An 11,132-nucleotide genomic window follows, 5' to 3' on the forward strand; every position below is an offset into this window, starting at 1 on the left:
GAGTTGATTGCGGGTGGTGTGCTAGCTCGTTTTTCTACCCGCTTTTGCGATCTCTTTTCCTCCACGTGCAGTCGTAGATGACTTTGTGCCACCTTCTCCAAGTTGTGCGTAACCCAATGGGCGTAGGATGGTACTGCTGCTTTCTCCTTGGACGCCTGTCTGGCGGTCTTTTGTGTACATGACCCTTGGAGTTCCGCATCAAGGCCTCACCACGACCATCAAAAGAGAACTCGGGTAACCAACTGACTGCAGTCTGTGTAATTTAGAATCAAAGCTCGCCTGAACGGTCTGTACGCCCGACTTAGTCAGTGCAGGCTCGAAAGCCAGAGACGCCAAAGTCCTTTTGACTATAGGAATGGGCAGATGCATACACCAATAATTGTTTATGGGCACCGCCGGGCCGTAAATCCAAGAAACATGCTCGGATAAAAACTTGATACTAATATATAAGAACTGCTAGGAGTCTTGGCTGGAAAACTCGTTTGTAATTGCGACACCCTTCCCGAAAAGCACTAAAAAAATTATGTACCCCTCCTCCTAACGACGACGATGGTTGAACGCGAAGACTTCTGGGTTTTGAGCCAACACTGACTAGTCGTGCGTACAGGCTGCTCAGGGAAAGCTTCCGTGCTCAGCTAGAGAGACTGCAGACCACAGGCCATTCTCAACACTGTACTGAGAAGCTACGACTCTGTTATATGGTAACTTCATGGAACCAACACGAAATCCACGGTGTAGCAGCAAAGATATTTTCGACTGGTATCGCCAGGGGTTTCAAGTCACGGGAGCAAACTGAAGTGCCATTGCGGAATGTTCGCTGATCCAGTTGCATTTTGGGGCGTAGGCAATCCTCTAGGGTATACCCCAGCTAGAACGAATGACACTGTTAGCCTGACGGCACATACCATCAAAATAAACAGATAATTGGCCATGTTCACCCATGTAATTGTTTTAACTGTGAAAATGTATATGATTGGTGCGTTCAGAATCGGTAAGGGAGAACTGCAAAAGAAGAAAAAGTAAGAAGCGCGTGACGCCATACGTTTCATAAGTATACACGCAGTCATGCCTTAGCGTGGCGCATTATATCTGCGAAATAAATGCCTAATTTGTCAAGTTAGCACATGTAATCGTTAGAATAGTGCACATTTTGGTGATTTCTTCGCAATAAAAATATAATTTAAAAAATTAAAGCCGTTCCACTCAATGTGAAAGCTGTCGGAAGTGCAGAGCCGTGATTCGCCATAATGGGCTGCAGCGCCGTTATCCGCTCACTGCTGTCACCCAATGCATTTCAAATTTCCCGCATTCGCAGTGTTCGCGCGCCCCCTGCCTGAAACTGCGCCAGCGGGAGTTCTGTTCTTTTTGCGCTTGCTTTAATTTCGCATGCTGGAGCTGTTTTCCGTCATTTCGAAAGCGTAATTTTTTTCATGCGCGGCTGGAGCCTTTCTGTGTCATTTTGAACGCGCCATTTTTTTCTTTCGTTTCTGGAGCCTTTCTGCGGCATTTCGAACGCGCCAGTTTTTTCTGGGCGGCTGCATCCTTTCTGCGTCATTTGGAAAGCGCCATTTCTTTCTTGCGCGGACGCTTTTTTCGCTTACTATCGTAAAAACCAACCCAACGACGTTCCTAACTAAATGAACGCGGGGGCTGCCGGTTATATACACAGAAGTAACACCGAAAGTTGGGCGAGTTGGGAAATCATCTTGAAAGAAACACGCACAGCGCGCAAAACACAGCGCGCTTTAATCGTATGTTGTTCCTTTGCGCATATGCACACTTGTGTGTATATATTCTTCGGGTTTCTAATAAAAACTAGTTGAGAGTCAGCGCTTGTGTTGTACATCCCTCCGTTTTTCGTCCCGTTGTTTTGCGCGCTGTGCGTGTTTCTTTCAAGATATATACACAGATTTTGCCTCAATGTACCTGCAGTTTTGTTTGTGCAAAACAACGGGGAGATATGTGACAAGCGCCAGCAGTTCACGATGTTCGAACGGTTATGACTATTTAAACCGAGTGGTTTTCGAAGTCTCAGCGTGACTCCCTGACGACGGTACACCAGGCTCTACTTGAGTCCGTTATCTTGCTGCGCCGCCTGATTCCGGCAGTCACATCGACCGCTAGCGAGCTACGACGACAAGACGACATCAAGTGTTCTGCACTTAAAATTTTAAACACAACCAAAACGTGAGAAATTAAGTGGTAGCAATGCATTTGTGTATAGTACTAAAGCCGACTTTGAAGAGACGATAAGTAGCGCTCAATAGGAATACATGGGACCTTCATACTTTGGTAGCATTTCTTGGTAGGACTTGGCAGGACTTTTGACCACGATGGACGTAGAAAAAGACGAAATAAGAGCGATTGCAGGCCACGCATACGCGTATACAGCGGAGAAATTGGGATTAAATGCAGCGCCAGCTGGTGCAGTGGCGTTGGGAAGAACTTAAAAAAGCCAAATAAGCAATAACAAATCCGGCACGCTGAATCGGCGAGCATGGGAAGGTCGTTATCTATAAAGTCGGTCATGATCATGCCGCTAAGCCGTGAAGATGAAGGGGTAGCCGTTATCGTTAACATGGTAACAGTATGCGAACCGTTACCTTTACAAAAAGGATAACGCAGGTCATCTTACCGCTGCTCTCTTTTTCTCAGAATTAAAATTACTAGAACTGCAATAGTTTAAGACATGCATGAGCTTAACCAAAGTGTCCAGGTGTCGGGCATCAAGAGAAACAAAGACTCGCAGTCACAGGTTGTGTAAAATAAAATTGCATTGAAAGTACTATTTCAACTTATTTTGTGTGAGGTAATGAGCCTACTACGTGTTTTTAAATCTCTTCCGCATCTTAGTTGTGAAGACAGTCAGTTATCGAAACGCGTGCAGAGCTAGCAGCGCGTTTTTTTTTTTTTTCTCTCTTTGGACGTGGCAACGTTTTCATGATGCCAAGTTTGATGAGACATTTATCCGAAATCAATTTGACATTTGATCTTTACCCTTGTCAATCACGCGGCCAAATATATACCAGCCACTTCACATGGCACAGAAGAAATCATCCTGCCGTTAGGAAGCGGCGTGGGCTGTACGCTCACGAGCTCTTAAAATGAAGCGTTTGCGAAGAAAGAACAGTCGTTGGTCACTTTGTTTACCTCCTGCCTGGCATTGATAATACAAAATCGTCGTCCTAGCTGCGTCATGATGCTTGCCACTAAGATATATGCAGAGCTTTGCAGGGCGTCTTTCACCAGTACCATTGTGAAACCATGACATCGTGTCAGAATGACCATGCATGATATTTCTTTGATAGGTTGTTCCGGTCTTCTGAAGCCGTACTACAAGAAGAAACTAGCAATTTTCGCCCAGAACTGGTGAACATCGTGTAAACTGCACCTTGGCTCACGGAGTTAGCGAATGAAAGCTGGCTGTCCTTTAGATCGCGAACGCATTTTTTTTTTTCACGTATAGTAAGTCTTCTCTGCCTTGTTGAAATCGTCAATGCGGGACATGTGCAGCACAGCACCATATTGCAGGTGGAGATGGTGCAGATGGCGCCATATTATGCACCATCTGCATCATTATTATTCACCATTATTCACCATTATGCACCATTATTATCGCTGCATATGGTACAATACTATGCAATCATAAACACCTACGCTGTGACTGTTAAGAACCTCCGAGGGTTAAATGCTTAATTTCTCTCCGTCCAGTCATATGCTTGCTTGTTGAGTTTGAGTCAGACCGTTGGAAGCGTTGGCCTCTTCCACAAACTTTCCACTGACGTCTCGAAGCCCTGTTAAGATTAACGACTGTTCCTCTCGCATCACTTGTAGCTTGGCGTCAAGTGCCCGCCCTTCCACCCCATTCTTTCTTGGCGGACAGCTTTTGCGGGTATGCCTCTGGTCATATATCCACCGGAGTCACTCCGCCTGTAAATCGCACGTGTTTTAGGTCGGTCGTCCCAGTAATTTGCAACACTGATCGCTACGGATTGCTTGTCCTGCGCGCATTGTCCTGCGCACATTTGTGGACAATGCGTCATCCGTACGCACTCAGCAACCATGCTATAGCATGGTTGCTGAGTGCGTCCGGATGAGGTGGTAAAAACGTCTGGTACTCCTTAACGTTCCCAATACACTAACACCATCACTCCAACAAGCCAGCCAATAGCTCAAGTTTAACCCTGAATTATCGGAGCGGCGCTGCTTTGCATGAAAGCAGGAACTTCGAAACTCGAGAAAAAAAATTGCCCTGCGCTTGAAGCGGTACCATTTGAACTACAGGAGCGACTGAATTCTTCTCCATTTTCTTGTGTATAGTAACCCCCGAATTCATAGATGTATCTTCTTCTCAACTTAAACCGAGCTTAACTTGCCGCCGTCTAAGTCGGCTTCCCTCAATTCATAGACCCAACCCGCTCTTCGATCGCACTTCAACCGTACTTCGACTGATCTTGGTCGGCCGAAATTCAAGTCTGCTTCGTAGCTACCTTGAAGGCTTGAAGTCAACTTCGTCGCTTCGTTATTCCAACATGGCGCCTCGGCAGCGGTAGCGGTGCGACGTTGCGCGATGGATCGCCGGCTTCGAGGCAGTCTGTCGTGCCACTGATGTTGTGTTTGGTGACGCGTATACGACGAAAAGCCGAACTTGAAGGCAACTTCGTCGCTTCGTTATTCCAACATGGCGGCTCGGCACCGGTAGCGGCAGCGGCAGCGGCGCGACGTTGCGCGATGGATCGCCGGCTTCGGGGCAGTGGTCGTGCCACTGATGTTGTGTTTGGTGACGCGTATACGACGAAAAGCCGAAAATACCGCTGCAATCGTTGAGCGGCCACCAAAGCCGGTGTACGATGATCGCCGGGGACTGCCACTGCCTACACTGCAGCAGCTGATGCTGACCCTCCGTTTTCGCCAGTTTTTACGGCGCCGGCTCCTTTCAAGCAGCTACGGGAGACTGGTGAAACCTACTGTGTGCCACACCGTAAAGAGGGTGACGGAGCTGATCGGAAAAAAGCCACTGTTTGAGCGGCTGGTGCACTTCCTGGTCGAGTCGAGGTATTGCTGCAAATAGTATTATTGCCATTCACGGCCCTCTGATGACTGATATCAGCCAACTTGCTTTCGCGCTTCGGTATCCCTTGAACTTGTCACCGAGTATACCTTGTCGCATCCCTCCCGAAAGTGGCTTCACGTGGTTAGTTTGAACATTTCCTGGTGTTGTTTTTTCTCTTTGTTGCAGCATTGTGTGATTGTTAACAGTGTTTTTGGTCTACACAGTAAATCCAGCGAAAAGGGAATGTTGTGCAGGTTATAGTGCGCAAGTTTCTCCTTGAGAGGGACCATGTATACAGCATACATCTTTGTTTTGCATTAAAGGACTGGCCTTCAGTTACACCCAGTTCTTCTGGCCCCAAAAGTGGTCTCACATGCACAAAGAGTTGTTGCAGCTCCAATTTTTTTTACTCTATAGTGTAATCAGTAAGGTCATTTGTGAGGTAACCAAACAGCGTAGTTGGCGTGTTAACTGCATGCTAGCATTCAGGCAGCACAGTCCAATGGAACCTAGGGCCCAATACAATTACACAGTCATGTTTATTGAAAATGGCTTTTGTCGACCGTGTACTACAGCACTAGTCCAGTCCCAGTGATGACATGGGCAGTGCGAGTTGCTGGCTATAGTCTCCACTCCGTCATCTGGGGACGCCAACCCACACTTACCAGTTACGACGTGCTCGCTGAGATAAACGGGTGGTAATTTCTTGAACAATTATAACGAATAGCCTGATGTTACACACAGTTATGTGGGGACCGCACTGAAGTGCTACTTTTTAAGCAAGCCGAAAAGAAATTGTGGGGAATGCTTCGGTGTCACTCTTTTTTTTTCTTTTGCCGCCTGAATAGCTGTCACGTAAAGACTGGGGAACGCTTCATCTTCGGGCTAGAACAGCAGTGATTGTTCTTGGCTTGCTGAACTAAAGAGGCCACCCACATTTACTTGATTTTAATCGGCTTAAATAAATGTTTTTGCAACAACCGGGTTGGCTGGCCGCAAACTCCATCACTGATATCGTGTGATTTTCACATGTTCCTCAAACCGTTATTTTCTTGTGAATTGCATCATCCTGCTATAGCCTTCTTGTGGGGTTTGTTAGCTTGATGCATGATAAAAGTGGATATTGATGACTGAACTTGGGCAGCGACTCCTACGTAGATTCAATACTGTGAGCTGGGGAGGCACATATTCACAAAACGCTGATGTTGCTCAAGCATCACTGCATCACTGCAACGCACCTACATGAACATCCACGTTTCAATTCGAATCAAGCAAGTAGTTCCCTGTCCGCTAAGTATTTCTGTATTTTATTCTAAATTGCTCGCCATTCTTGTTGCCCTTAGTGCAAAAAAGCTGCCACTAGAGTGTGCAAAGAAAAATACCAGACCAGTAACAAAATGCCTGTACGAAGGCATTTGGTTTTGTTCAAGTACTCCTAAAAGCTCTAATAGCCACATTTGTCAAATAAAGGCAGCAGACTGAAATCACAGAGCTTACACATACTTTTATTATTTCTGTTGCAAAGCCTTGGCCATAAAAATTTAAAAAACACTGGCAAAACAAGAGATCCAAACCTTTCAAAGACAAACACGTTTTGGTTTGCCTATGGACAACAAAACTCTAGAAAATCCAAAATGTCGTATGTTTTTGTTTTTAAAAGTTCTTCAGCTGGTGTCCAACACAGTCCAACAAGAAACACCACTCCAGAAAGGACAAGGCCCTGACAACATCCTCCTGCTCGCAATACGATAAAATTCTCTCTCCCTTCATCCCGACTACACGGGCTCCTGTCGAATTCTCACTCCAAAGCCTGGGCGAGCAAAGTTTTCTCACGCTTAATTTTATACTCGGGAGCTCTAACTCAAGCTCTTTTTGCTGGTTTATCAGCTGGTCCTCTAGCTGTATTTTCTCAGGTGCACCTCCTTATCAGCAGAAGGTGCAGGTTGTGCTCCTCCTGCAGGAGCTCCACCCTCGTGTTATCGTCAGCCCAGAGCTTTCACTCGAGGAGAGCCATATGACCGTTTGGATGCCCTGCGGCCTCCGTAGCAGGCGCTGCTGCATCACTGCCGCTGCAACTGCCGGCTGCGGAAGCTGTAGCTGCCGCCACCAGACTTGGCTCCCAAAGAGACTCTCGTGGTAGACTGTCGTCTTGCGCTGTCACAGCCCATGTTTCCCCTGGAGATGAGTCTGGCTTGGATGAGTCATCTGAAATGAACAAGCAAACTATATCTGTTGAATGTGAAATCTTATGCGATATGTGAGTGCACGGAAGGGTAGGTGGAGGTGATCTTCCTTTCAAGGCAAAGGTGACGCCACTGCCTATTCCACGATACACAAATTGGCTGCCTTACTCTTTACACAGCCATTTGAGTATGTACGGGCAATTAAAGGGGCCATGTGAGTTACCACTCTGTTTTTTCAGCACATGGCCTGTAGCAAAACTTAGAGTTAGCTTAGAAAGTGCCATGTGACAGGTAAATGTGATGGCATCCAAGTAAAAAAGGTGCGCACTGTAGCTGCGGAGAACTATGTTTGTGGGGTAGCCGCGGCGTGACGTGTCGCCAGCCTGCTTGTCCAAGTAATTCGCACCAAAAGACAAAAAAAAAAAAGTAAAGCAGTGTTTGGGTTTTCAACACTGCGTCCTTGTGTGTGTGCAACGTCTAGTAGAGAGCAGTATGCCACACGTGAGGCTGGTGTGCAGGACACGTCACTCCATCGTTACACCGAAGTGCAACTGAGGTGATTACGAGACGCACCGTAGTGGATAGCTAAGAATTTAGACCACCTGGGGGTCCTCAAAGGGGCCATTAAGACAAAATACACCTTTCTTCGATGTTTATGTATTCACTTGTAACTTCTACTGTTTACCCAACACTTGCTACTGCTATAAAAAGCATGTGCACTAAATGTAAATGCAGAGATCTTGTTCTGCAAGCTTTATACTTTGCATCGGATTTTGTCGGCCTCAGCGAATTGCAGCGAGCTGCCAATAATACGTCGTCAGTTCAGTGCAGAAAAGTAGCTAGGGTATTGCAAACCCATTATCTGTTTTCCTCATTATTTCATTTGAGTCAAGTCTGTGTTAAAATTTGTGCAGTGTTATTCTAATGAGGCAATCTTTCCAGTCAACCAAACTTTAATTTTGTCTTCACGGCCCCTTTAACATGAGCTGACCTTTCATTTTTCAGCCTCAACCAGAAAACAGGCTGCAGCAGCCTGCATTAAACCTGCATGCTAAAAAATGCGGATGGCCACTGCTTTTTCTTTCTTCTGCGGCAAAATGGATTCACACGTGATTAGGCCCCTGTTTAGAAACCAAAGCTAATTAATTCAACCACGAGCCTTCACTGCACTGCAGCTCAGAGATGTTGGACAGTTTTTTTCCCTAAAGATGGAAAATTTGTACCCACCTGTGGCATAAACACGGTGTCCCTGGTGCTGTCCACCATTGCCTGCACCAACTGTAGGACCAGTCGACTCTGCACAGGCAGCAGGTGGCGTGTTCCGACCAAGTAATTCTTGTTTTCAGGCCGTATGCCAACCATCTCCATGGTCGGCGACATGGGTCGAGGTAGTGGTCCTCCCCCTAGAAAGCAATGCGTAACACACCGTCAGTAAAAAAAAAAAGGCTGGAGTGAATGTGAGCACTGAAATGGCTCTAACAGCAGCATTCCAGTGGAAATAGTCACACGCACACACACATATACCTGTGCTTCTGTGGTCACATTTTGACTTCTCTTTCAAACTATAGTAGACAGTAGTTGAAATGCGAAAATGAAAGCTTCACTTTAAGGCTGCTGTGCTATAGCTAGGGCAGGCCTCCACGTACTGCAGTATGCTGGGGTTTCACAGTACTGCCGATAAGCTCTCAGTACCTGGATGTGGACAGATTATTTGTCAGGGTTCAGAAGCTGAATCTGGCTGGCACACATTTCCTTTGTGCACATGATGCGCGGTACACTACAGGTTCGGTTACTAAATTTTGTATATCCTTGTTGAGGGGAGGTTTTTTATTTTTAAAGCTTGAGATTCAAAATTCGGCTACGTTGAAACGGATTATTATTATATCCAAGAACGAAACAGGGATGACATAACATCCGCGGCCCTTAAGAACCGGCAAAGTTCTTTTAACACAGGAAAAAAATCACAGCAGGACGCGTGAAAGAAGCCGCTTTCGAACGTAAGGCACGACGGCAGTAACATCTATCGGTAGCGCAATGCTAGGGTCTTTCAACGAAATTGCGAACGTGTTACTTACCGGCCTTCAATTCCTCTCGCTTTCCGCGGAACCATTCCTCGTTCCACTTCTGCTTCATGTTGTTCCAGCATTGTTCAGTCCTGCCGCGTCGCGTTTTGTGACACCAAAGACGGAGTTAAAATTCCGTAGCAACATCTCGCCACTGGGAAGCTTTCGCTGCAACGGAAGATACGTCGTCCTTGCGCTATAATTTGCTTCGCCGCGTCTTTAAAACCAACACAAGAAGAGTCTTTTCACCTTCTGTGAACCTTGGTGCAACTTTTCTGCGCATTTCTTGGATCCTTTTGCTGCGCACGCACAAAAATACGAAGAAACGAACATGAAACCAACGAAACGCTGTCGAGAACGCCGATGCGGCTCGGTTGCGAGCGCCCGGGTTGCCAGATCACATTCACTAACGTCTGAAACACGCGTTATGCTTTGACTGTAGATGATTGGGGATTGCTATTTGCTTAAACAGACCATTGTTAACAATTACTATGGGTGGTTTTTAGTTAAAGGGACTGTTTTATGACCTTGATTTGCATCTTAAACGAAAAAATTCCCGGTTACTCTCGATCCCAGCCGCGTCCGTCGCCGCCCCGCTCAAGTCGCCCCCTGACTTGACGAAGCAAGCTCGCTCCAACGTCTATGAAACGCGAAGGTCGTCTTAGACCCGTTCAAGCCGCCTGCTGTCTTGGAGCGGACTTCATGAAGTACGCTCGCTGCTTAAGTTTAAGATAGGTCTATGAATTCGGGGGTAAGTGCTTCGTTCGTTCAGCGCTGCCTTAGCAACATCGGGGCGCAAACGACCTGTCTTGAACACTCGCGGCTGTCTCTCGAGCATCTATGCCATGTGCGGAGCAGATGCGTGAACCCTTTTATGCTACTGGTGCGTGCTTGCGAGCGTGCTAAGTCGCATAGGAAAAAAGTAACGATACGTGCTACCATGTTTTGCCTGGGGGGCCAGCCTTTGTCAAGTGTGTATAAGACTAATGCGAAATAGCATATGTGAGGGCGCAAATGGCCTGCTACGCACGCATGCATGGTTGTCAGTATTCGAGGAAGGCGTGGTTTGAAAAACGCAGGCACCTGGGCACCTGACAATTACGGGCCAGACAACCGTGCATCTGGAAGTTTTCCATAGTTATTTTCTTTTTCTTTTTTTTCCTGATGGGATAGTACTCTGGCATTGCAGTAATGCCTATGGGCGTTTTTCCTGCACTGTAGTCTCCTCACTTTCGCGCTGCCTGTCTCTTATTACCATTGTCTCTATTGTTGACGACGTGTAAATGTATGCACCGCTAGCTCATTATTCTTGTACTCTCAGTGTCTCGCTGATAATTTCAGGAGAACGCACTGGTGCGGAATATTTTCCTGATATCGGTGCAACACGCCGCCTTCCTAAAGTGTTTTATGGCAGGTCCCCATAATAGCAGTTTTTTAGGTCTCTAGTTAACACGGAAAACCACAGCGTCAAACAGTAAAAGTTTCCGCATCTGGAGGTTTTACAAGGTCGGGAAGACGAAAGCACTGCATAAAATACCTCGCATAGATTCCTCCATGACCCGGCAAATCACGTTTACCTTATTTTTAGAATATTTTGTTAATGTATCTCACAAAAATTAAACTTTCGGTATTTTACCACTCTGAATCTGCACCTGCGCCACGAGGAATGACGCAGGGGAGGGATACAGGATTATTTCGACCACCTCCCTAGGGGTCTTTAACGTGTGCCGACATCACGACACACGGGCATTTTCGCGTTTTGCCACAGCGCCCGGAATCGAACCCCCGTCCTTGGCTCAGCAGCACAACGCCTTAGCCTCTGCGCCACATCGG

The 11,132-nt window shown here is 46.7% G+C and overlaps 1 protein-coding gene across 3 annotated transcripts; it reads right to left on the reverse strand.

Annotated features, from left to right (window-relative positions):
- Positions 1-6,697: 6,697 nt before the first annotated feature.
- On the reverse strand, positions 6,698-9,697 carry LOC144138677 (uncharacterized). 3 transcript variants are annotated; one of them, XM_077671085.1, is made up of 4 exons: positions 9,549-9,697; positions 9,312-9,467; positions 8,460-8,639; positions 6,698-7,258 (listed from the first exon to the last, which is right to left on the reverse strand). In XM_077671085.1, exons 2-4 carry the CDS (start codon positions 9,367-9,369, stop codon positions 7,050-7,052), a joined length of 447 nt encoding a protein of 148 aa, XP_077527211.1. In that variant the 5' UTR covers positions 9,370-9,467; positions 9,549-9,697; the 3' UTR covers positions 6,698-7,049. The 3 variants fall into 3 exon arrangements, with proteins under 3 accessions (XP_077527211.1, XP_077527202.1, XP_077527220.1); XM_077671076.1 differs by having other exon boundaries at positions 9,312-9,694; XM_077671094.1 differs by having other exon boundaries at positions 8,464-8,639; positions 9,312-9,684.
- Positions 9,698-11,132: the final 1,435 nt, after the last annotated feature.

This window comes from Haemaphysalis longicornis, unplaced genomic scaffold (genome assembly GCF_048455015.1).
Source record: "Haemaphysalis longicornis isolate Haplotype H1 unplaced genomic scaffold, Haemaphysalis longicornis Haplotype H1 scaffold_1, whole genome shotgun sequence".
NCBI lineage: Eukaryota > Metazoa > Arthropoda > Arachnida > Ixodida > Ixodidae > Haemaphysalis > Haemaphysalis longicornis.

Coding starts and splice junctions, on each gene's coding strand:
- LOC144138677 (XM_077671085.1), bottom strand. CDS start 9,369: ATGAAGCAGAAGTGGAACGAGGAATGGTTCCGCGGAAAGCGAGAGGAA. Junction 8,640..9,311: donor GCGAGAGGAATTGAAGGCCG/GTAAGTAACACG, acceptor ATTGCTTTCTAG/GGGGAGGACCACTACCTCGA. Junction 7,259..8,459: donor CGTGTTTATGCCACAGGTGG/GTACAAATTTTC, acceptor TGTTCATTTCAG/ATGACTCATCCAAGCCAGAC.